The following is a 23883-nucleotide window of genomic DNA, read 5'->3' on the forward strand; positions in this document are numbered from 1 at the left end:
ATCAAATGGCCTAGTGATTTAAGAGTGGTTCAAACCTGTTTAATGCCACTGTGTTTATGATTAATCTCTTGCTCGGGTTTAAGGCAAACATCCTGAGGAAGCCCGCAGGTGATGAATCAAATTCATTCACATGTGTATCTTTCTTGTATTAAAACTGCGTGGTTGAATAACTCCGTCATATAAATAAGACTATAGGGGTTTACTGGTAGAGCTTTCTGCAAGCTCGTCTGGGTAGATACCACCCACTCATCAGATATTCTACCGCAAAATAGTACTTCGTATTGTTGTGTTCCAGTTTGAAGGGTGATTGAGCCAGTGTAATTACGGGAACAAGGGACATAACATCTTAGTTCCCAAGGTTAGTGGCGCATTGGTGATGTAAGCGATGGTTAACATTTCTTACAATGCCAATGTCTATGGGCGTTGGTTACCTTACCATCAGGTGGCCCATATGCTCGTCCGCCTTCCTATTCTATAAAAAAAAAGTAATTTCATCATATTCGGTTCAATGGTTCAGCTTTGAAACTGTATTAGACACAGACAAACAGTTACTTATTTATAATATTATTATATATATGTAGTTTTTAATATAAATATTTATATATCAAGGTTGTTCATTCAAATCGTTCAATCAATAATTATTAAGGATAATCTGTCGCAATTTGAATGATACGCGATTAACGTGGAAAGGAAAATGATAACAATTTCGCAACACAATCAGTTTTGGTATAGGCGTTGCATTTGAATATCAATTATAATTGAATAAATTATTATTTTTCTTATAAACATTGAGTTAAGTTGTTGGTAAGTTTAATAAAATCGCGTATTTATTAAAATCATGCTAATTTTTTATGATACTTTATTGATACTTTATGTAATAAATAAAAGTTATTAGTTATTTATTGTGTACTCAATGTAAGATTGAATAGATACTATAATGGTTTACGGGGCTTGCGATGTAAAAGTCGCAGGTTCGATTCTGCCCCCTTGGACCCCTTGGCTATTTTCATTGCTTGTCAAAGCTTGTGTTAGGAATGTGGTTGGTCCTAACACAAGCTTTACTCTTAATTGGAGGGATAAATAAGAAATTTAGTAATTTCCTTTAAAACAGAAAAAAAAATACGGGATTGTTTCAACATAACACTCTTTCCTTACGAGACCATCCCGGCTGCCAATCAACTCATGGTCATCGGAAAATGTCCTAATCTAAATTAAAAAAAAAAAATCAAAACAAAGTATTTCTCATCTTACAAGATAAATTCTACCGTTTAACACTAACCGTTCGGAATTAATATTTTACACCGAGAGATAAAAATTGCCAACAGATAACCTTATAACTTTTCATTGGCCTGATTCAGGGTTTGAAATCAAGGCTTTGGATCTGTAGCCTTGTATGCTATACCTATTCGACGACACAAACACAGGTGAACGCATTAGATTTTAGGCTGTATGTGTTCATGAAAAGAAATATAAATTAAAAAAAAATAACTCACTGAAATAAATCGATTTTCGTTTCTTCTTTCCATTCGTTTTATTATCTGTGCAAGACATAGAACACTCGTTCCCGGTACAGTCGTTGACGGTTATTTTCTGTGAACCGTCTTCGATGAGACTGTGCAAGGAATCCGTAGCGCATTCTGTGCCGTTGACACAGGTCGTTGAATTAGTGCACGATGAAGGTTCGCTGTTTAACGTTGAACTCGGTGTGCCGGTAGACATGTCTGTGGTCTCTGAAAGAAAATATATCGTAAATATACAGACTAAATATTATAATTGCATCTTATAAATTATTACAATATTTTATTATTAGAACTCGGAAAGCACGTGAAGGTTTTAGATATTTTTATTATCTGAGGATGTGACGTGACGTTTTGTGCAAGCTCAACTGGGTAGGTCCCACCTCATAATATATTCTACTGCCAAGCAGAAATACTTAGTTTTGTGTTTCAGTTCAATGGGTGAGTGAGCCAGTGTTACTACAGGCACAAAGGAAATAACATCTTAGTACATTAAAAAATGGATTTTCATACGGTTTTCACCAATGGATAGAGTGAGTCATAAGGACGTTTTGTATAAATTGACTGACATTTGACGATGATTGACGATCTTGATATCATGCCGATTAGGAGCTTTATAGCGCCGCGTGAACCATTACAGATGTATTAAGAAATAAACATTTTGTAAAACTTTATTCAACTTGTACGAAGCAGGGTCGGGTAGTTAGTTTATTTATATAAATATATAAAACGCGTTACGTTAATCATGTTGGTCAAGATTTTTACAAGAAGGCCTTTTTGGTCAAGGCCAGAATTACTATATAAGATAAGTATTTAAATTGTTACGTATTTTACACATCGGTTCATTCAACCTTTTATCTGATATTTATTATCTTATATATAAAAACTACTCCTGCGTTATGATGGGGGCAGATGTAGGGTATAAAAATTCCTATTATTTTGTGGTGGATTGCTACATATTAAATTTCATCAATACGTTCAAGTGGTGTAGCCGTGAAAGTAACAGGCAGACAGAGCTACTTTCGCATTTATTATATGACTTTATTATATTTTTTTAGAAGTGTGTACACTCCCTCCCGTACCTCGGAAAGCACGTAAAGCCGTTGGTCCTGTGCCTGAACTCTTTCCGGTCGTGTCAGTTTTCATAGGGAAACATGAGACAGATATATTTTATTCTCTTAGTTCTTACAAGGCAGGGTCTTGTCGTACGGAATTGTGTCTAACAAAAACACGTTTGATTCCGCTCGACACATGAACTCACTATCAGCCATATTTGCCAGATTCGTCGATTAATAAACACAACGAAACTTTGTAGTGATTGTCCGCATTTGAACCGCAAACAGCCGCAATCTATCCATCGGACCTTATGGTCCAATGGCGTAATAATATTCTTTGAAAATAAATATCAGAATTTATGCAAGATATTGCGTCTGAAGTTTAAACCCGTAATTACTGTAGTTCGTGTATATTTAAAGGTTATAACCATTATTGTTAATGTAAAAAATGGCGGCTTATAAATAATAATCACACGTTTATCTCGGTTGTAAGATATGATTTTAAAATTGCGCTTAAAAATACATAAGAAAATATACAATTATATTTGTCTATCAACTTAACATATTGATAATATATATATATACTATATACACACACCCGTACCTGGAAAGCACGTAAAGCCGTTGGTCCGGCGCTTAAATTATTTGCCGGTATTGCCGGTCGTGTCGGATTGCCGTCCCATCGGATTATGAGTGAGAGTTAAAGAATAGAGAGTGCACCTGTGATTGGGCACACACTTGCACGCTATAATTTCTCCTGCGCTGTTGGCTAATCTCCCTTAAGATTGACCGCCGTGACCGAAATCGGTCTGGAGAACATTATTATTATTAGTTGAATACAGTTTTACTTTTTAAGTTTCCATTGAGTTTCTTACGCCGGTTCTCTTCAGATCTGAGGTGTTTCTTTCCGAACCGGTGGTAGATTTTTTGACAATCAATAAGCAAGTATATAATAAAGATTTTTATCTGACTTTTGTATAAAGTTACCAACTCCGTTCGACCGGACGGACGTATCCGGACGGGTAGTGTTGCTATAACAACTTGATTATATTTTTTAAGCCAACTCAAGTTCCAAAGTCAGAGTGAAAGGGATAAACAGTACAGCGATAAACATCACTCTCGTTGGAAACATATATACAAATAAATAAAATTGGAGCGTCAGTCTGTGATTTCAAAGCGACTGCCTTTTTTAGATTAATATGGCTATTTATCAAAACCATTTTTTCTGTTATAATCATTAAAAGAGCGATCTTATAGGGAGTATTTCAAGGTCTTTATTTTATCAAAATCGGTTAAGTAAAATCTATCAAAGTTATAACAATATGCGGTTTTACTTATAAACTTTGTTACGCTGGTCGTTAGTTGAACAGTTAAGCTTTTTTTTATAAAAAAAGGTAGGCGAGTAAAAGAAAAAAAGCAAATGGGCCACCAGTTGGTAAGTGTTTATCACCACCCATAGACATTTGCTCTATTAAAACAAAATATTAACTATTCCTTACATCACCAATGCGCCACCAACCTTGGGGACTAAGATGTTATGTCCCTTGTGCCTGTAGTTACACTGGCTCACTATCAAACAAATCTTTATATATATAAATAAATAAAATTAAAGTGTCTGTCTATGATTTCATTATAACTGCCCCTTTTTAAGTTATATATGACAATTTGCGAGTTACCATTACTTATATGGGGATAAAACCGCGGGGCGCAGCTAGTCGTTAAGCATAAAAAACATTAGATACGCATCGTTGTTTGTTTCGCAATGATAATGTGTAATTGCATCAAGTATGGTAATGAGAACAAACTATTAATTATTACAAAAAAAAAATAGAAAAGCATTTTAACAACAGAATGTAATGAGAAAAATAAATATATTCACAATTAATTCATCCATAAAAAAAATTAAATTAAATTCACTGGCTCACTCACCCTTCAAACCTGAACACAATAATACAAAGTACTGCTGTTTTGCGGTAGAATATCTGATAAGTGGGTGGTACCTTACCAGGCAAAAGCCCTACTACCAGTCAATAAATAAAAATAATTATGACTATTGTATAAGATTCGATTTTAATCAATCACTGTTTAATCGATAACGAACTTGAAACGCACCGCAAAACGCTCCTGAAACGTCAGAAAATGATATGTGACATTCGCCGTAAGAATTATTACAATTACAAGATACACGCTTAAAAATAGCGTATCAGCTTCCGTTATCTTTTCTGGAGTCACTTACGAAGTAAGCTGTTACAGAATTGCAATTAACATTAACAAGAATCTATTCCTATTAAAATTATTTTTCTTTTAGAATATATTATATTATGCACAGACATTTTTATAAAACACAAAATTAAAATAAAAAGAACAAAATACACATTACAAATTTAAAGCAGAAACACGCCGTCTAAAAAGTTGTCCTGTGGCATCGTACCCAAGACAACATAAGTGTAAATTTAAATTTATACAGCCATATAAGCGTTGTTATGTAGTATATGATCAGTTAAACAGTGCTGTCTTCTTCTTTCGAATGTCAAATCAATAATGACGGAAAGAGATAAATCTTTGTTTATCCGAACAGCCGCTAAGCAACTTTTATAACGCAGTTAATTTTCAGCATTGAGTTTTCATTAGGATGCTGATATTTTTTTTATAATCAACGATAAATAAACCGCTATTAATATTCGTAGTTTAGTTTCTACGTCAAGTTTCAAGTATCAATTTTCAAATTGCAAAAACGTATAATAAATATAAGACATTCTCTTTTGCCCTTCGAAAGCGCGCTCATTTGAGCAGCGTGTTTAGAAGGGCCTATTCATATTTGATACTAGCTACCGGTCCCTACTATCCTTGGATGAAATAAGGATTTCATCCCGTTGCACCAATACTAACTAATATTATAAATGCGATAGTAAGTTTGTTTTTTTTTTTTTTAAATGCCTATTCACTCTTGACTTGAAGGTACCCATATTTTAGGTGGTGGGGAAATCGGAGGTCGGGAGGGTATACCAGACCTTAGCGGTGCGTATCAGAAACGAGGAAGCAAATCGTTTCATACGTGTTTTAAATACGTCAACTACGCACGGGTGCAGATCTTTTCGATGCCTCGCAGTTCCGTGGTAAAAAGGTAAGGGGAGAACCAAATTAAATAGTTCCTGAGCACACTCCGAAATATATTCTGTAGAATATCGACAGACAGGCAACCTTACGACGGTTTCACGTCTTAACTACTCTACCGATCATCATGCACTGAGCACCTATCTCCTCTTCCTCACATACGAGAGTAACTTTTTAATAGTCCGAACTGGGATTTGATCCCTATTAAAATGTTCCCAAAATTTAAAACCTAGATCTAAGGCTTTATATCTAGTCACTAAACCAACGAGGCAGTCATATTACACACACTTAACAGCCTGTTAATGTCCCACAGCTGGGCTAAGGCCTCCTCTCCTTATTGAGGAGAAGGTTTGGAGCTTATTCCACCACGCTGCTCCAATGCGTATTGGCAGAATACACATGTGGCATAACTTCAATGAAATTAGATGTTTTCCTTCACCGTCAAGCACGAGATGAATTATAAACACAAATTAAGCACATGAAAATTATACATAGTCATATTACTACGGTCTCGAATTGCAAAGTGTAAAATGCAATATTTATAACTGTATTGAAACGTGAAAGTTGAATAAGCTATTTATTTTTATAAGGATTAATGCTTTGTAATACATGTAACAATAAAATAAAACAAACGTCTTGTCGATTTTTCATTAAAAAATAATTACTCATGTATATATAAAAGGTATATTGTAACACTGACTTTAGTAATATCTTATGTAAGTTAGTGGAATAGTGATGTATTATAAATAAAGATATATATATACAAATTCTAAACTGTTTTTTTCTTACACAGCCTCACAATTGCATAAAAAAAATATTTGCACAGATAAGCAATAATTAAATTTATAATTGTGAATGTTATATTCGAGTAATTTGAGGTCGTGTTTATTGTTTATGAAATTAAACGATACATAGTTCTTTTGTTTTACTTAACTGTAAATAATCAGTTTAGCTGCTACGACTTCACACGTTTCTTTATACAGTTTTTTTACATTATCTAATATATATAATATAGATATTACTATAGAAATTCACTACAATAAACTACGACTCGGCAAAAAATCATAAGTTGCCGGACCAGGTGTGGGGTCTTGAAGAAAAAATCACTTTTTCATTTACTGGTGGCTTTGTGTACTGGTCGTCGCTCGTCTGAGTAGGTACCACCCACTCATCAGATATTGTAACGCAAAACAGCAGTACTTCGTATTGTTGTGTTCCATTTGAAGGGTGAGTGATTCAGTGTAATTACAGGCACAAGGGACATAATATCCCATCATAGTTCCCAAGGTTGGTGGCGCATTGGCGATGTAAGCGATGGTTAACATTTCTTACAATGCCAATGTCTATGGGCGGTTGGTGACCACTTACCATCAGGTGGCCCATATGCTCGTCCGCCTATTCTATAAAAAACAACAGAAGGAATATACGCAAATGAAGCCTCTTTGACATTTAATTGACACGATATAATTAATCATAAATAATGTATTCTTGATCACGAAATAAAGTTTTGGGTGTTACTTTGGAAGCGAAATTTTAATGGATATAAGTAGTTAAGTTAAATATTATTATTATATTAATTTAAAATTCTATTGAATATTAAAATTATTATTATATGCTCAAATACTCAAGCGCCGCAAATATTCACTTTTATCTAACGGATATGAATTTTCGGGGCTGGGTGGGGAAACATTGGGTCCATGGTCGTCCGATACAAAACAAAAAATTGACCCAAGAACTGGCGCTTATTTAGCCCAAAGGCTGAGCGGTGCAGAGAGGCAATAATGCCAGCGTCTTGGGTACAATGCCACAGGACAATCTTTTAGACGGCGTGTTTTTGATTTAAATTTGTAATGTGTTCTGTTCTTTTTATTTCAATTTTGTATTTCTGTACATAATTAAAAAGATAAATACTATTTTAGTAAAATTAAAATAGAATAGTATTTATTAATCTCAACTCTGATTGGAATAGGATATAGCGTCCGTCTCATACCATATCTAGTACAACTGGAGATTTCGCAATAGCGAGTTTCAACGTACGGTCTAAATACTCAACACCTGGAACGAAGAATTTAAGATCTATGTCCTTTCTAAGAAGCGAGTTTAACTTATCTTAATTAGCAAAGAATATTCTAATAGCAAGAACTGTTTGTATTTATAAAAAAAGCTTCTAGAAAAATGCTACGAGCTGGGGTGATTTTCAAAGTCAGATTTACTAACGTTTCTGCATCAATGGTTAGTGGTTGGCTTATAGCTGTAAACATTCCACATCTGGGCATAGCCTCCTCCACTCTTGAGGTTTGGAGCGTATTCCACCACCCTGCTCCAATGTGGGTTGCTGGATATGAGCATGAGATGAATTATAATTTCCTGGATGTAAACTTTGGTCAAGACTCAACTGTGTAAACAGCAAAACTTAGTTTTGTTGCGTTTCGGTTTGAAGTGTGAGTGAGCCAGCGGAACTACAGACACAAGGGACGTAACATCTACGTTCATAAGGTTGGTGGCGCATTGGCGATGTAAAGGAATTGTTAATATTTCTTACATCGCCAACATCTATTCGGTGGTGACCGTTTTTTTTTATAGAGTTCTTAACCTAGACGAACACAACTTCAACAGAGCATAACCACAAGTCCAAAAAACTTTATATTAATAGCTTTTATAATCAAGGAGATACCAAAATACATATTATTTAAAACAATTTTTCTTTCAAATAAAAAAATTATCTATCAATATCTAGGTCTCAACGCTGGCTTATTATTCCATTGATCAACAATTTATTATGACCTGAATTGTATATTGGCCTTAATACACCTAGCTCATGACCTAGTTTTTGGAACTATGGTATTTCATGTATATATGTTATGATTAAGAGCCTCAATTGCTTAGTACATTCTTTTTTTAAAATTTTCACAATGTTTCTTTATTAACGAGCCGGTTGGTGTGGTTGGTAGATACTTGCCTTTCACGCCGAAGGTTGTGGGTTCCATTCCCACTCAGGACAGACATTGTATGCATGAACATGTCTGTTTGTCCTGAGTCTGGGTGTAATTGTCTATATAAGTATGTATACTCGTCAGTTTTCTGGTTTCCATAGTACAAACTCTGCTTAGTTTGGGATCAGATGGCCGTGTGGCCCAGGATATTATTATTATGATATGAATCCGTGCGAAGCCGGGGCGGGTAGCAAGCTCTTTAATAAATGTTAATGTTATTCTTAATTTTTTTTTGTAGTATAGGAAGGCGGACGAGCATATGGGCCACCTGATATTAAGTGGTCACCAACGCCCATAGACATTGGCATTTTAGGAAATGTTAAGCATCGCTTACATAGCCAATGCGCCACCAACCTTGGGAACTAAGATGTTATGTCCCTTGTGCCTTTGATTACCATATATACCGTAACAGCCTGTGAATGTCCCACTGCTGGGCTAAAGGCCTCCGCACCTCTTTTTGAGGAGAAGGCTTGGAGCTTATTCCACCACGCTGCTCCAATGCGGGTTGGTGGAATACACATGTGGCAGAATTTCAGTGAAATTAGACACATGCAGGTTTCCTCACGATGTTTTCCTTCACCGTCAAGCACGAGATGAATTATAATCACAAATTAAGCACATGAAAATTCAGTGGTGCTTGCCCGGGTTTGAACCCACGATCATCGGTTAAGATTCACGCGTTCTTACCACTAGGCCATCTCGGCTTTTACCATATATATAAATTAATATCATTAAGAGCTATGATTACATATATACATTGAACTTACACCTTATGTTTGTATAATAGTATTAAGAGAGAAGTTGTTGGACCGCTTTTCAATTCAAGCGAAATTAATTATTTATTTCGAACAATTAATATGTATCGGAAACAATATATACGATGGTAACTACAATAGTATTAAACTGTGTCATAGCTAAAACAATATTCTACTATAAACATTAACAATTTGAATATAATTATATAAAAATATATACTTAATAGTGAGAGCCGACATGGCCCAGTGGTAAGAACGCATAAAGAATCTTAACTGATGATCGTGGGCTCAAACCCATGATAAAGCATTTGTATCGTAATACATATAACTCTATTGGTCTACGTGGTACACGCGAGTAGAGAACCCAGTCGACATGATTTTTTCCCCAGATCTTTGACAAACATCGTCACATTTCAGCCAATTTTCGCAAAAGTATAATGAAGTTATACACACTTATGAATCACTCAGTCCATTGGTGAAAGTATGAGAGTCCATTCGGTACTTGTTGCATTTATCGCGTTCAGACAGACGCAGCGGGAGGACTTTGATTTTAAATAGTTGTTAGTTGTTGTAATCGTAATCGTGAGTTCAAACCCGGACATGCACCGCTTAATTTTCATTTACTTAATTTGTGTTTATAATTGATCTCGTGCTTGACGGTGAAGGAAAACATCGTGAGGAAACCTGCATGTGTCTAATTTCATTAAAATTCTGCCACATGTGTATTCTACCAACCCGCATTGAAGCAGCTTGGTGGAATAAAATCCAAACCTTCTCCTTAAAAGTGAGAGGAGGCCATAGCCCAACAAACATTCACAGGCTGTACAGTACTACTGTAGATATAACATCTAAAATCCCTATTATTTCTTACAGTAGCAATATCTATGAGCGTTGGATGGCGTGTGGTATGGATGCTGGGCGTTCATTATAAAAATGACGCAGTACTGAATGCAGAGTCGAATACGCATTACTTCTTAAACATTGTCTGTCAACCCAAGAAATTTATAATTACACCTAAATCTATCCAAAGAAATAAAGATGATCCCGTAGACAATTATTATTTTTCAAATCTATAACAAAATCTAACAAGTGTTAAGTAATGTTTAAAAGTAAATTATAACTCAAGTGTGGCAGCAGCATAAGGTCACTGACTTTTGTTTATTTATAAACTGCAGTGATTTTTTTGTATATATTTGACGGGGGGCAAATGACTCTACTGCATCTGATGGTAAGTGGTAGTAGAGTTCAAACGCGACGAAGGTCAGTACAGTCGGGTAGAACGCCTTGCCGGCCCTGAAGTGTCCTGGGTGGGAATCGAACCCACAACCTTCGGCGTGAAAGGCAAGTATCTACCAAACACGCCAAACGGCTCAAAATTACAGATTAAAATTGTCTTTTACACAATACTATTCAAATGATTAACATAGAATATATCCGATTCTAAATTTGGTGCAACCAAAAAAATTAACCAACCAAAATATCTTTCATCTCCAAAATATGTACAAAACCGACAACGATAGCATATACCAATAGATATTGTATATTATATACAACTGACCATACCTAACCACTGTAATTATTTTGTTATCTGTAATGTTTACTTTTTTAATTGTTTACTTTGAAATAGATGTCCGCGTATGAAAGTCGTAAGCGGCGTTCAAACGCTTTGGGTAGCGTGGCTTTTTATTTCGAACCATTGCAGCATAAACGTTGTATCTAGTTGTCAGTAAAAAATGTCAAAATTATAAAACCACACAGCACTGTTTATCGACAATTGTTGTGATCGAGACGTCCGACCGGAAGCTTACGACGAAGTTGGATGTTACGTATATATAAATATAGAGGACAAGAGAGAAAGGCGGCGAGCATATAGGCTATCTGATGGTAAGTGGTCACTAACACCATTGGCATTGTAAGAAATGTTAACCATCGCTTACATCACCAATGCGCCACCAACCTTGGGAACTAAGATGTTTTATACCTTGTGTCTGTAATTATACTGGCTCACTCACCCTTCAAACCGGAACACAACTATACCAAGTACTGCTCTTTTGCGGTAGAATATCTGATGAGTGGGTGGTGCCTACCCAGACGAGGTTGCACAAAGCGTATAAAAGAATATCTACGAACTACGAAGTGATATGTCAGCCCAAGCTATTAGGGCTAGCACCACGAACATTTACATACGGGTTTCTTGTACACAGTAGATTAGCACTAAGGAAAGATTTTTTGGAAATTAAACCCCGAAAGTACTGATAATGGGGATGAAATTTTGTATGAAATCCTTCTTGAAGAAATAGCTATGGAAATTTTTATTTGGCAATTATTTATTATGACTCGACCATAACTATGGGTAATCGCAAGTAGCATATAACAGTCACATAATAGGAGACCGTAGCCTGAAATTACCCAGCACTTTAGAACTACACTGAACCCATCGCAAAACGAATCATTATCATCAAAATCAGTTTATTAACAATTAAGATATATTCATTATATATACGAATGAATTATTTATAAAAGAAATGAGCACCATCACAATCAAAGTCAGTTAATTTTTTTTTTAATAATCAATAATTGAAACAAAGCGAGGGGTTCGTAAAAAGCTATTTATATAATTTATTTTCATTATAAAAATAAATATATCTATATAAATAATAAATATATTTGTATGTTTATCCTCAATGCGTCTTTAAACTATTCATCTGACTGTGATGAAAATTTACTGAGTTGCTCTATGTACTTTTAAAACTAAAAATTTCTTTGTATATATAGTTATAAATTTTTTTATATGAATCCGTGCGAAGCCGGGACGGGTAGCAAGTTCTTAAATAAATGTAAATGTTTTTTCTTAATTAACATAGATATAAATTAATATCATTAAGAGGTATGACATATATACATTGAACTTATAAATATGTATTTATTTCGAACAATTAATACGTATCAGAAATAATATTACAAGAGTATTAAACTGTGTCATAGCTAAAAGAATATTCTACTATACATATACTATTGTAGTACTATTCGACGACACATTTATTTATAATTTGTTCGATGTAAACATTAACAATTTGAATATAATTATATAAAATATATAATTGTCAAAAACATTTGTTGAGACATTTGTTGTTGTCAAAAACTTTATTTTTTGAAGACTGCTTATGATAATATTTTTTATAGTCTTACATTAGCCAACTGCGCAGGACATATAATAGTGCACAAGTATGACCACAAACACAGCTACATTCTCTATCCTTCACTCTCATAATCCAATGGCAATCCGACCGGTACGAGTCAGTCGAAGGACCAACGGCTTCTCGTGCTTACCAAGGCACGGGATTTGTTCTCACTTATAGCTTCCAGACTCCGGTCTGCTGAGAATTTTCGAGAGAAAAAGTCAATAATTTTTCTTTTTGCCTGAATTGGAGTTTGAATCCAGGGCTTCTTGATTAGTGGCCTTACATCTAGACACTATAGTTAGACCAACGAAGCAGTCAAGACTGTAACACATCACGAAAGCTTTGTAAGATTTCGTTCTGTAAAATAACAATGTATTTTTAAATTTTATATCAATTTATTTAAAAACATTAATTCTTATCATAATTAGCAGTAGCCAAGCCATTCTCACTAATTGGGTGCGTGACCGGTGTTCCTCATTGCGTTATTTTATCTCCTTTATAATTATTTCTTTCAATCAACAATAATATTGATCTTGTTTTCAGTTTTTACATCACCGTTATACTGATGAATTGCAGTTTATAAATAAACAAAAGTCAGTGACCTTATGCTGCTATCACACTGGAATTATAATTTCTTTTTAAACATTACTTAACACTTGTTAGATTTTGTTATGGATTTGAAAAATAATAATTGTCTACGGGATCATCTTTATTTTTTCGATTAGATCTAGGTGTAATTATAAGCATCTTGGGTGGACAGACAATGTTTAAGAAGTAACGCGTATTCGACACTGCATTCGTAGTGCGTCATTTTTATAATGAACGCCCAGCATCCATACCACACACCATCCAACGCTCATAGTATTGATTGATAGATTGTACACTGTAAGAAATAATAGGGAATTTAGATGTTATGTCTACAGTAGTACAGTACAGCTTGTTAATGTCCCACTGCTGGGCTAAGGCCTCCTCTCACTTTTGAGGAGAAGGTTTGGATTTTATTCCACCAAGCTGCTCCAATGCGGGTAGGTAGAATCCACATGTGGCAGAATTTTAATGAAATTAGACACATGCAGGTTTCCTCACGATGTTTTCCTTCACCGTCAAGCACGAGATCAATTATAAAGACAAATTAAGCAAATGAAAATTAAGCGGTGCTTGCCCGGGTTTGAACTCACGATTATCGGTTAAGATTCACGCGTTCTAACTACTGGGCCATCTCGGCTGTTCTTATAGTTACTTTCTACATAACATCTAAATTCAACTTACAACAACTAACAACTATTTAAAATCAAAGTCCTCCCGCTGCGTCTGTCTGAACGCGATAAATGCAACAAGTACCGAATGGACTCTCATACTTTCACCAATGGACTGAGTGATTCATAAGTGTGTATAATTTCATTATACTTTTGCGGAAATTGGCTGAAATACGACGATGTTTGTCAAAGATCTGGGGAAAAAATCATGTCGACTGGGTTCTCTACTCGCGTGTACCACGTAAACCAATAGAGTTATATGTATTACGATACAAATGCTTTATCATGTACTTTATTCTACCCGTGCGAAGCCAGGACGGGTAATAGAGGATATATAACAGATGTCCAATATCGTTGCTAGTACTTCTTGCGGTTAAGTAGTTATATAAAAATCAAAACAGTTAAGTCTTCAATGCACTTTGGCTTGCAGTCTCTGGCCATTTTCTTGGTAATGAAACGATCGCCTACTCGCTATATTATTTGTATTGAAAATTTAGGGTCGTTATTCTTAATGGGTCATTATTCGAATTTCAAATTTTAATGTGACTAAATGGATAGTATATCATCCCAAAAAAAAAAAAAATTCCAAATTGTTTCATAAATGCAGTTCTTTGGTAACATACAAAAACCCACATTGAAAATCTACTGTTTTTTTAAGTCCTCTAAAAAAAACTACCATGGGCATATTAACCATTCCTTACATGGCCAATGCGCCACCAACCTTGGTTACTAAGATGTTAAGTCCCTTGTGCCTGTAGTTACACTGGCTCACTCGCCCTTTAAGCCGTAACGCAAGAATACAAAGTATTACTGCTCAGCAGTAGAATATAATTAAATAAATAATATCCTGGGAGATTATTCACACACGGCTATCTTATCCCAAACTAAGCAGAGCTTGTACTATGGAAACCAGACAACTGATATACTACATATACATACTTATATAAATAATTGCACCCAGGCCAGGACTAACAGACATGTTTATTGACACAAATGTCTGTCCTGAGTGGGACTCGAACCGACAATCTTCGGCGTGAAAGGCAAATCTACCCACCACGCCAACCGACCCGTCAAAAACTACCATATGCCTTAAGAAACATAATATAATTCACAAAATCAACATTCGGTCAGACAGGTCAGGTCGGTTTTACTGGTGATAGGGCTTTTTGCAAGCTCGTCTGGGTAGCTCGTCTGGGTGGCAACTCATCAGATATTCTACCGCAAAACAGCAGTCATTGATATTGTTGTGTTCCGGTTGAAGGGTGATTAAGCCAGTGTAATTACAGGCACAAGGAACATAAAATCTTAGTTCCCAAGGTTAGTGGCGCATTGGCTATGACATTTCTTACAAAGCCAATGTCTAAGGGCGTGTGGTGACTACTTACCATCAGGTGGCCCATATGCTCGTCCGCCTTCCTATACTATAAAAAAGACACTTAACCATTATATATTGATATTTTAAATAAGAAATTAATATATTTAATGTTAATTATTTATAGTAACAAGTTTATCAACAAACAACAACATAATTAGCACAAAGTCAAACATTGTGAAGAACACAACAACTTGAAGATAAACTTATTATTACTACGTTTTCAATTATATAAATGCATCGGGAAAATTTTCCTGGCAAGGTCTAAATGGTATAAAATTATACGCAAAATTTCTCGTTCTATATCTCTATCTCCTAAACCACGCAACAGAATCTGATACGGTTTTCGCTAATAGACCATTGAACGTTGAAATGGATGAACTATGTCGGTGCTTTGTCGAAGAAACATATATCGTACGCTTAAAGGGCTAACGCTGGTGGTAGAGCTTTGTGCAAGCTCGTCTGGGTAGGTACCACCCACTCATCAGATATTCTACCGCTAAACAGCAGTACTTGGTATTGTTCTGTTCCGATTTGAAGGGTGAGTGAGCCAGTGTAATTACAGGCATAACATCTTAGTTCTCAAGATTGGTGGCGCATTGGTGATGTAAGCGATGGTTAACATTTCTTACAATGCCAATGTCTAAGGGCGTTTGGTGACCACTTACCATCAGGTGACCCATATGCTCGTCCGCCTTCCTATTCTATATAAAAAAAGTAATAAATAATAATAATGTCCTCCAGACCGATTTCGGCCACGGCGACCAATCTCAAGAAAGATTAGCCAACTGCGTAGAAGAAATTATAGTGCACAGGTGTGTGCGCAAATACAGGTGCAGTCTCTAACTCTCATAATCCGATGGGACGGCAATCCGACACGACCAGAAAGAGTTCAGGCGCAGAACCAACGGCTTTACGTGCTTTCCGAGGCACGGGAGTGTACACAACAACACTTCCAACTTCCAGACTCCGGGCTGCTACTGAGAATTTTTTGACAGAAAAACCCAATAACTTTTTATTGGCCCGACCTGGGAATTAAACCCAGGACGTCCGGGTCTGCGGCTTTATACAAGCCACTAGACCAACGAGGCAGTCATCAAAATAATATACTGGAAAATTATAGTTCTTAGAAATGACTACAGAAAAGTCAGCGACAGCATATCTTTTAAGGTACACTCGCAATAACTATTTTATCTGTCACAGATAAGTAAAAAAAAACAGGTTACTAGCAAAGCCAATAACATATGATATAAAAATGTTAGTTATCTTGGGAATTTAATATAGATTTAAAGAGTTTTTTCCACAACACCATTCAAATGATTAATACAGGAGATATCAGTAACAGCCTGTTAATGTCCCACTACTGGGCTAAGGCCTCCTCTTTCTTTTGAGGAGGGTTGGAGCTTAATCCACCACGCTGCTCCAATGCGGGTTGGTGGAATACACATGTGGCAGAATTTCAATGAAATTAGACACATGCAGATTTCCTCACGATGTTTTCCTTCACCGTCAAGCACGAGATGAATTGGAAACACAAATTAAGCACATGAACATTCAGTGGTGCTTGCCCGGGTTTGAACTCACGATCATCGTTTAAGATTCTCGCGTTCTAACCAGGAGATATCACAGTTTCTAAATTTGGTGCAACCGAAAAAAATTGGCCAACTAAAACATATCTAAATCTCCAAAATATCTACAGAACCGTCAATGATAGCATATACCTAAATATATTGTATATTATATATAACTAACCACTGTTACTGTGTCAAAATAAATAACATATTAATTTTAAACATTTAAATTTTGCAATTCGTATCAGTTATTTCACAAATATTACGAGATATTTGTATACACGCATGAAAAAATACGCAAAGCGTGTTGTATTGTACTTGATGCGTATATATTATTTTAAGCCCCTTAGCACTGTACTCTATGGGCAAATAGATTGAATAGCTTGTGTTTATATCTTATTGATTAAATATTGCAAGGGATAAAATATTTATTTTACCCGTACGGAGTTGGCAGAGGCAGCTAGTTTACCGCGTTAGTACTTTATTATTGCGGACGGGCAAATAGACCACCTTTGGCGTTGTAGGAAATACTAATAATTAGGGGAAGGGGGGGTAGGTATGAGATGAAAAAGTATATCCTTATGCCTATGTCCTTCCTTGGAGTTCAGGCTCCATACCAAATTTCATCAAAATCAGTTCAGGGGTTTAGCCGTAACAGACAGACGGTATTTGTATAGATTGTCAAGACAAGTCTAAATTGAAACTAAATCTTATTGTTAGAGATTATTATATTTTTTTACATTATAGGCGGACGTGCAAATGGACCACCTGATGGTAAGTGGTCACTACCGCTCGCAAACTGCTTTGTATTGTTGTGTTCCGGTTTGAAGGCTGAGTGACCACTATAACTATAGGCACAAGGGTCATAACATCTTAGATCCCAAGGTCCATCGTAATTCCCTTGGTCAATTGTCGAGTGGTTAATATTTCTTACTGCACCAATGTCTATGAGTGTCCGTGGTTGCTCATTTGCCATTACCTAGCATAAATTAAAAAACAAACATTCTACTAGACAACCAAGACCGCCACGCAGACGTGTTACGACACACTGTGAGGTGATCATTCTTCATACGGCTTTGAACCTTGCGAACTAACGTGACCCTTCTCCGTCTATTGTAATGAGCGTCTTGCTCATTTACTGTTATAAATAATATATTATATAATATTTATACTTGAACTATATATAAGAAACCTTTTATATGGATCTTTGAATCGTTTTTACAGAATTATATTAACGTAGTTTTCGAACGCGTGTGCAGGAAGAAGAGCAGATGTTAGGTATATAAAAGTTGCCCACGCCCTTCCTTGTGGCTCAAGAATGCTTCGTACAAAGTTTCATCAAAATCGACTAAGTGGTTTTACCGTGAAACTTTATAATATTAGTATAGATGTAAAATTATACCTATACTAATATTATTCTATGCAAGAGAACCAAAGTTAATTGGTCAATAAAATGCAATAAATGTCCGCCATGCCTGCTTATAAAAGTCAACAAGTACTAACTCAACGCTTTTTTGTCATCTATATAATCTTGTGTTGCGTTATATGACTTATTTATGAATGTTTTTTTTAATAATATATAGGCTAAGAAATAAAACAAACACGATTTCCTTCGTTTCTTATCAGGTGTGGTTTAACGAAACGGTAGCTTTGCTTAGTTCGATAATCGCCTGTGCAATGTATTTAATATTGAATAATTTTAATTTGCATATATCGACAACTACCATTTCTGACAAGTGCAAGCCCGTCTGTGTAGATGCCACTCACCAGACATTCTACCGCCAAACAGAAAATATACTTAGTACTGTTGTATTCCGGTTTGAATGGTAAGCCTGTTTAACTACAGGCTCAAATACGTAAAATCTTATTCACAAAGTAGGTGGGCCAGTGACAATGTAAATGATAAGTACAAGTAATAAATATTATTTTTTGTTAATTTTAATATCATTGATCTTTATAAATTTAAAAAAAAACTAAATATCATATATAATTAATTCGATGACAGTCGTTCAGTTCTTTTTTTTAATAAAAGCGCGGGAAACATTTTTTTTTTTACTTTTTCACTAAGCAATAACAATGACGTTCTGAAACTGATTATATTTTTATTAAATCGGATACAATATAAAAATATGTAATTATAAAATATATTTATTTAAGTAAATAAACAAGTATTTCTAACATAAGGAATAGTTAATATTTTCTTTTGTCCAATGTGTGTATACATTACAGTCTGTAAATGTCCCCCTGCTGGGCTAGTGCCTACTCTACTTTTTTAAGAGGTCTGAGGTGTTTATTTCTGAACTGGTAGATATTTGACAATCAATAACGTGTAGTAATCAAGTGTAACGCTTCTATATTGAAAAAAGATTTTTGACTTTGACTAAGAGATAGGATATGAGTAATTACTTTTAATTATGACTTTAAACCATAATGTAGCAACTTAAATACATGTTGTAAATTCGACATTTCATTTACAGAACAATTAGGTAACAGATGCTAATTAACATTTTGTATCATGTTCAGTTTTTAGAATATTTGTTTGTCTTTATCTGTGTGCTCTGTTTTTGGCTGCACATCGAATGTCAATTACGAAGCTATTACAATTGACACAATATATTTTTAGTACAATTTTTGCGCATCATTATTGTATAGGAAAACTTTAATGATATTTTCATCTATATTCTACTTAAATTTATTTAATGGCACTCAAGCACACCATTTGCTGTCAAAGAAAAAAAAAAGAAACGGAAAACGTTTACGGAACACAGGTTAAAAAAGGTGCTGGCTGTTTTGTCTTGGCCTACATATATTCGTATTTTTTTGTTTTTTATATATTTTTAAAAAGGTATTTACCTACTAGTGGCTTATAAACAGGTTAGTATTTTATCAACGCGTTTTAGGTAAGGAATACGACTAATTCTTTATATCTACGTACATCAGCATGATGTACGAAAACGGTTTACTATTTTAATATCTATAAATTTAAGTAGATGGCGTTAATTAAGACACAGAGAGAAAAAACTTCATTTGAAATTTAGTTTGTCAATTAACTTTCATCAAGACGATACCACATTGTTAAAAAAAATACGCTGTGTTTTTGTGTGATGTTATTCGGATCTGTGCAGGTTAGTACATTAGTTTACAATTTTATAAAACAATTTCTTTATCTTATAATTATCTCAAAGTTGAATAAACTTATATTTTAAGAAATTACTTCTAATAATTATAGCCTCTGACTCTAGTGGTTAAGTCCGTCTAGTTGTTAGAGACAAGGACCGGTATATGCCGATCTTCGCCGTATCCAAATATCGTAAACCGTTTCCGACTAAGCAAGGTTTTTATTATTAACTGATGGCCAAACCCTATTGTACAATGAGTGCTTTTATTTGACTTTAACTAACTAAATACCATCAATTATCATCACAATTACGTATTCAATTTATTTAAATTAATTGAATAATTTGAATTGTCGAAATAAGGCCTGCCTGAAATAAATGACCTTTTTATTTTTGTTTGATTACCATTAAATAAATACTATTATGAATAAAATTAAATTTCCATTGATTGAATTTGAATGTAAATAGTCCACATTGGGAAAGTATAACAGAAAATCCAACAGGGGATCGTATTCTAAGGAAAAATTAAGAGAAGTTGTTTGTTGTTGAACAACACTTTTTTTGAGAATTGTGATAAAATATGAATGTGGTCTATTTTTTGTTTTTTTTTTATTTGTTTGATTATTTATTATATTGTTAATCACTCAAGAAATATTAAAAGCTGATCTCGTAAATAAACTTTTTATTTTTTGATTAATGAAAGTGTTTTCCTACCTCTGAATGGCGATGTGTGCCCGACTTATCTGACAAACGCTTCATTTTGATTTAAAAGCTGCCAGGAACGATTTATTAAAAATTTGACGGAACATTTTGAATATTTTTTTTAATACACATAGATAATCGGTACAATCATGTAAACTGTCTATTTATAGATTTTTTTAAATAATACGGTCTAAACCGACGTGTCAGAAAAGTCCGTCAATTTGATTGTTTTTTAAAAGTTATGATTTTTGCACAAACAAATGATTTTTAATTAATTTTGACGGTTAAAATGAATTTTGAATGAAAATTTTGAATGTTGAAATGTCGTAAAGTTAGCCTATTATGATCAATAAACTAAGTTTTTAATAAAGTATACATACTTTTTTCTCATCTTAACTAACAATTTACGTAACATTGCTTAATCATCTGTGCAATGGAATAACCCGCTCAATCATTTTAAAGCTAAATTTATTAACCAACATGGCCGTCCTTGGACATTCACTAAGATCAATGTACATATGTTTTTGTTTAAAATGCTGTGGGTTCATTGAAATTTAATGTAACTTGTAAATTTTACTTTTATTTATGTGAAACATTTTGGCGCGTTTTGAGGGTAAGGCCGACATCGTGTGCCGTGACGGCAAACAACATGGCGCTTTCTTATGTCCTTATAATCCCTCACCGCAGCGCGCCCTATACATATATATATGCGTGCCGTATTATACTATATAGTGTTATAATAATAGGAAAAACATATTTATTTTACTCAGGACACTATGTTTTTATTTTTTTGAATTCTTTTTTACAAATTCTTACAATAACTATTCAATGTTTCACATTTGATAGGCGTCTCGTGACTGCAAAATTATTTTTATAAGCTAGACGGACGGGCAAATAAGCCTTGACATGATGGCAAGTGGTCTACTGCCCATAATCATTGGTGCTGTAAGAAAGTTGAATCATTTCTTACATCGCCAATATGCCACCAACCTTGGAAGCTAAGTCTCTTGTGCCTGAAGTTACAAATCTCACTCACCCTTCAAACTGGAACACAACGACTGGGTTGGGTGCTTGTGTTAGAAATTCACCTCGCGCTCAGCGATAAACGACATCTGCATGTGTCGGATGTGATCTGTCACATGTGAATCCACCAGCCCGCTGGAGCAGCATGGAGAGATAGAAGCTGTATTTTATCAAGCGAAAAGGAGATCTTAGCTCAACCATGGGATATATATTGAATGTTACTGCACTACTTTAAGCTTATAGGAAGCAAATTTCCAGCTACCCTCGCGTGGGAGGGGTAAAAGTATAGTAAGTTAAGTAAGTAGGGGTAAGTTTTTTTCGAATTGATTATAGCTATTGGCCCAAATAACCTCGTCAACGTCACCGAGTCCGAGGCGAGTCCTAAAATACTCAGCCGTATGTTGGAAGCCTACTTAAGGGTTAATACGCGTGTCTTAAGGGCCTCCTGTGAAACCGAACTTCGGCTTAGGACACCATCGACGTCAGGAAGGAGGGAAGTGAGTGCAATAACACCATTATACGCCCTAGCACCGATGGGTTATAATGAAAGAAGGACCTCGACCCCGCCGGTGGGGTCGGTGTGTGTTCGCTCTGTGACCTAGCAAGCTGTCATTGCCAGATGTAATCTTATCATCGGAGGCGTCGAGGACATCTTTAGGACGCCGAAATAAAAGACCCCTGAGGACTAAACTTACAATTATTTAATATTAACGGGTTCGAGTGCCTGGCGGCTTTTTCGAAGTATTTCATCAACAGGGTAAAGGTGTAAGGTACCTTATATCCTTTTCTGTACAGCTAACAACGCGTATTAAGAACGTGTAGTAACAAAAACACAATATCACTTTCGCATATTATTAAGGATTCATTTTGTGAAATTCGCAGTATTTCTTTTTATATAGACGACTTTGTTTATATACTATTAATAACATTAGTATGTCTTATTTAATATTTTTGTTGTAACGTTAAATGAGTTTGAATGTATTTTATTTAAACTGGCCATTACCTATTATCATACACTCTTTAATAACGTGAAATTATAATTTTGTACATATAAGTTAAATGAAAATTTTGTATTTATTGCTTTTGCGATATGCATAATATTAAAAAAAAATGTAAGCGATTCTTTTTTTGAAATAAACATAATATATACTGCTCGTGTCTTTTTTAAAGTTAGTGCTTTGTTACTTAATTATTTTTATGAAAGAAAAAAATATATCTATCTATATATAAATCTCAAAACACTCGAATCAGAAACCGTTTTTTTTTTATTTTTTTAATTAAGAAATTTTAATCGACACTTGATATTAAAAGAAACCAGGGTATGAAGTACATATTTCTCATGAACTGGGGTCAAACTACGTTCACTATAAACCACTAGTCTCTTTCCAGTAACGGTTTAAATATTTTATAAATGTTACGACTATAAATCTAATATTTTGACATTTAGCAATCTGGGGATTTTTACCCTGACCTTAAATCAATTATTAAAAAAATGAATAAAATAACACAACACAATATTATACGTTCAATCAATTTTAATAAATAACGGTAATAAAAAAAGGTTGAATTAAAAAAGACTTATATAAAAAAAAAAAATAACAAACTATTTTTTATTATTAAATTAATTATCTTACCTTCAAAATATGTCCAAATTAAAAAACGACACCGGCTTTAAAATCACATAAAATTAATACAAATAAAATAAAAAATCTGTTCTAGCTATTTCATTTGCAATAAAACATATTAAAAAATTGAACTGTCAAAACGCGCGCGCTTTACCGCGATGCCTTCGTGCGTTGTTGCGAAACGATGTGATGTGACTACAGCCATTCATCCTGGCCTCGCTTAATAACGATAATAAGTTATTACTGTTACAATAATTAATTAGCATTTAACTATTAAAAACTATTCTGTTATCACACGAAAGTATTGACCACACTAATATAATATTGACATTATAAAAGTATAGATTTTGTTTTTTTTTTTATTAAAATTACAAAGGTTACAATTTTGAGGTTTAATAACTTTCTTGGTTTGTTTATTGTTTCGGAATTTTATTTTGCAAAATAATATCAAAACATGCCTAATCTTTATTATTATCACAACGTGTACAGATAGCAACAAACACATGTCCTTCTAACCGACCTTACCCATGGCGGCCATTCTCAAATTTTTCGCAATTTTCGAAACAAAAACAAAACAATGACACGTGTGGGTATGTATGTGC

General features: G+C 34.5%; 1 protein-coding gene across 1 annotated transcript in view; it reads right to left on the minus strand.

Annotated features, from left to right (window-relative positions):
* The window catches only part of LOC126778832 (scavenger receptor class B member 1-like), a 42905-nt gene extending 19443 nt beyond the window's left edge, over positions 1-23462 (minus strand). The window contains exons 1-2 of the mRNA XM_050502533.1: positions 23291-23462; positions 1494-1730 (exon numbers count right to left, since the gene is read on the minus strand). Of these exons, the coding sequence (XP_050358490.1) occupies positions 1494-1719 (226 nt within the window). The 5' untranslated portion in view covers positions 1720-1730; positions 23291-23462. The remainder of the gene's footprint in view (positions 1-1493; positions 1731-23290) is intronic.
* Positions 23463-23883: the final 421 nt, after the last annotated feature.

The sequence above is a fragment of the Nymphalis io genome, chromosome 27 (assembly GCF_905147045.1).
Source record: "Nymphalis io chromosome 27, ilAglIoxx1.1, whole genome shotgun sequence".
Lineage (NCBI taxonomy): Eukaryota > Metazoa > Arthropoda > Insecta > Lepidoptera > Nymphalidae > Nymphalis > Nymphalis io.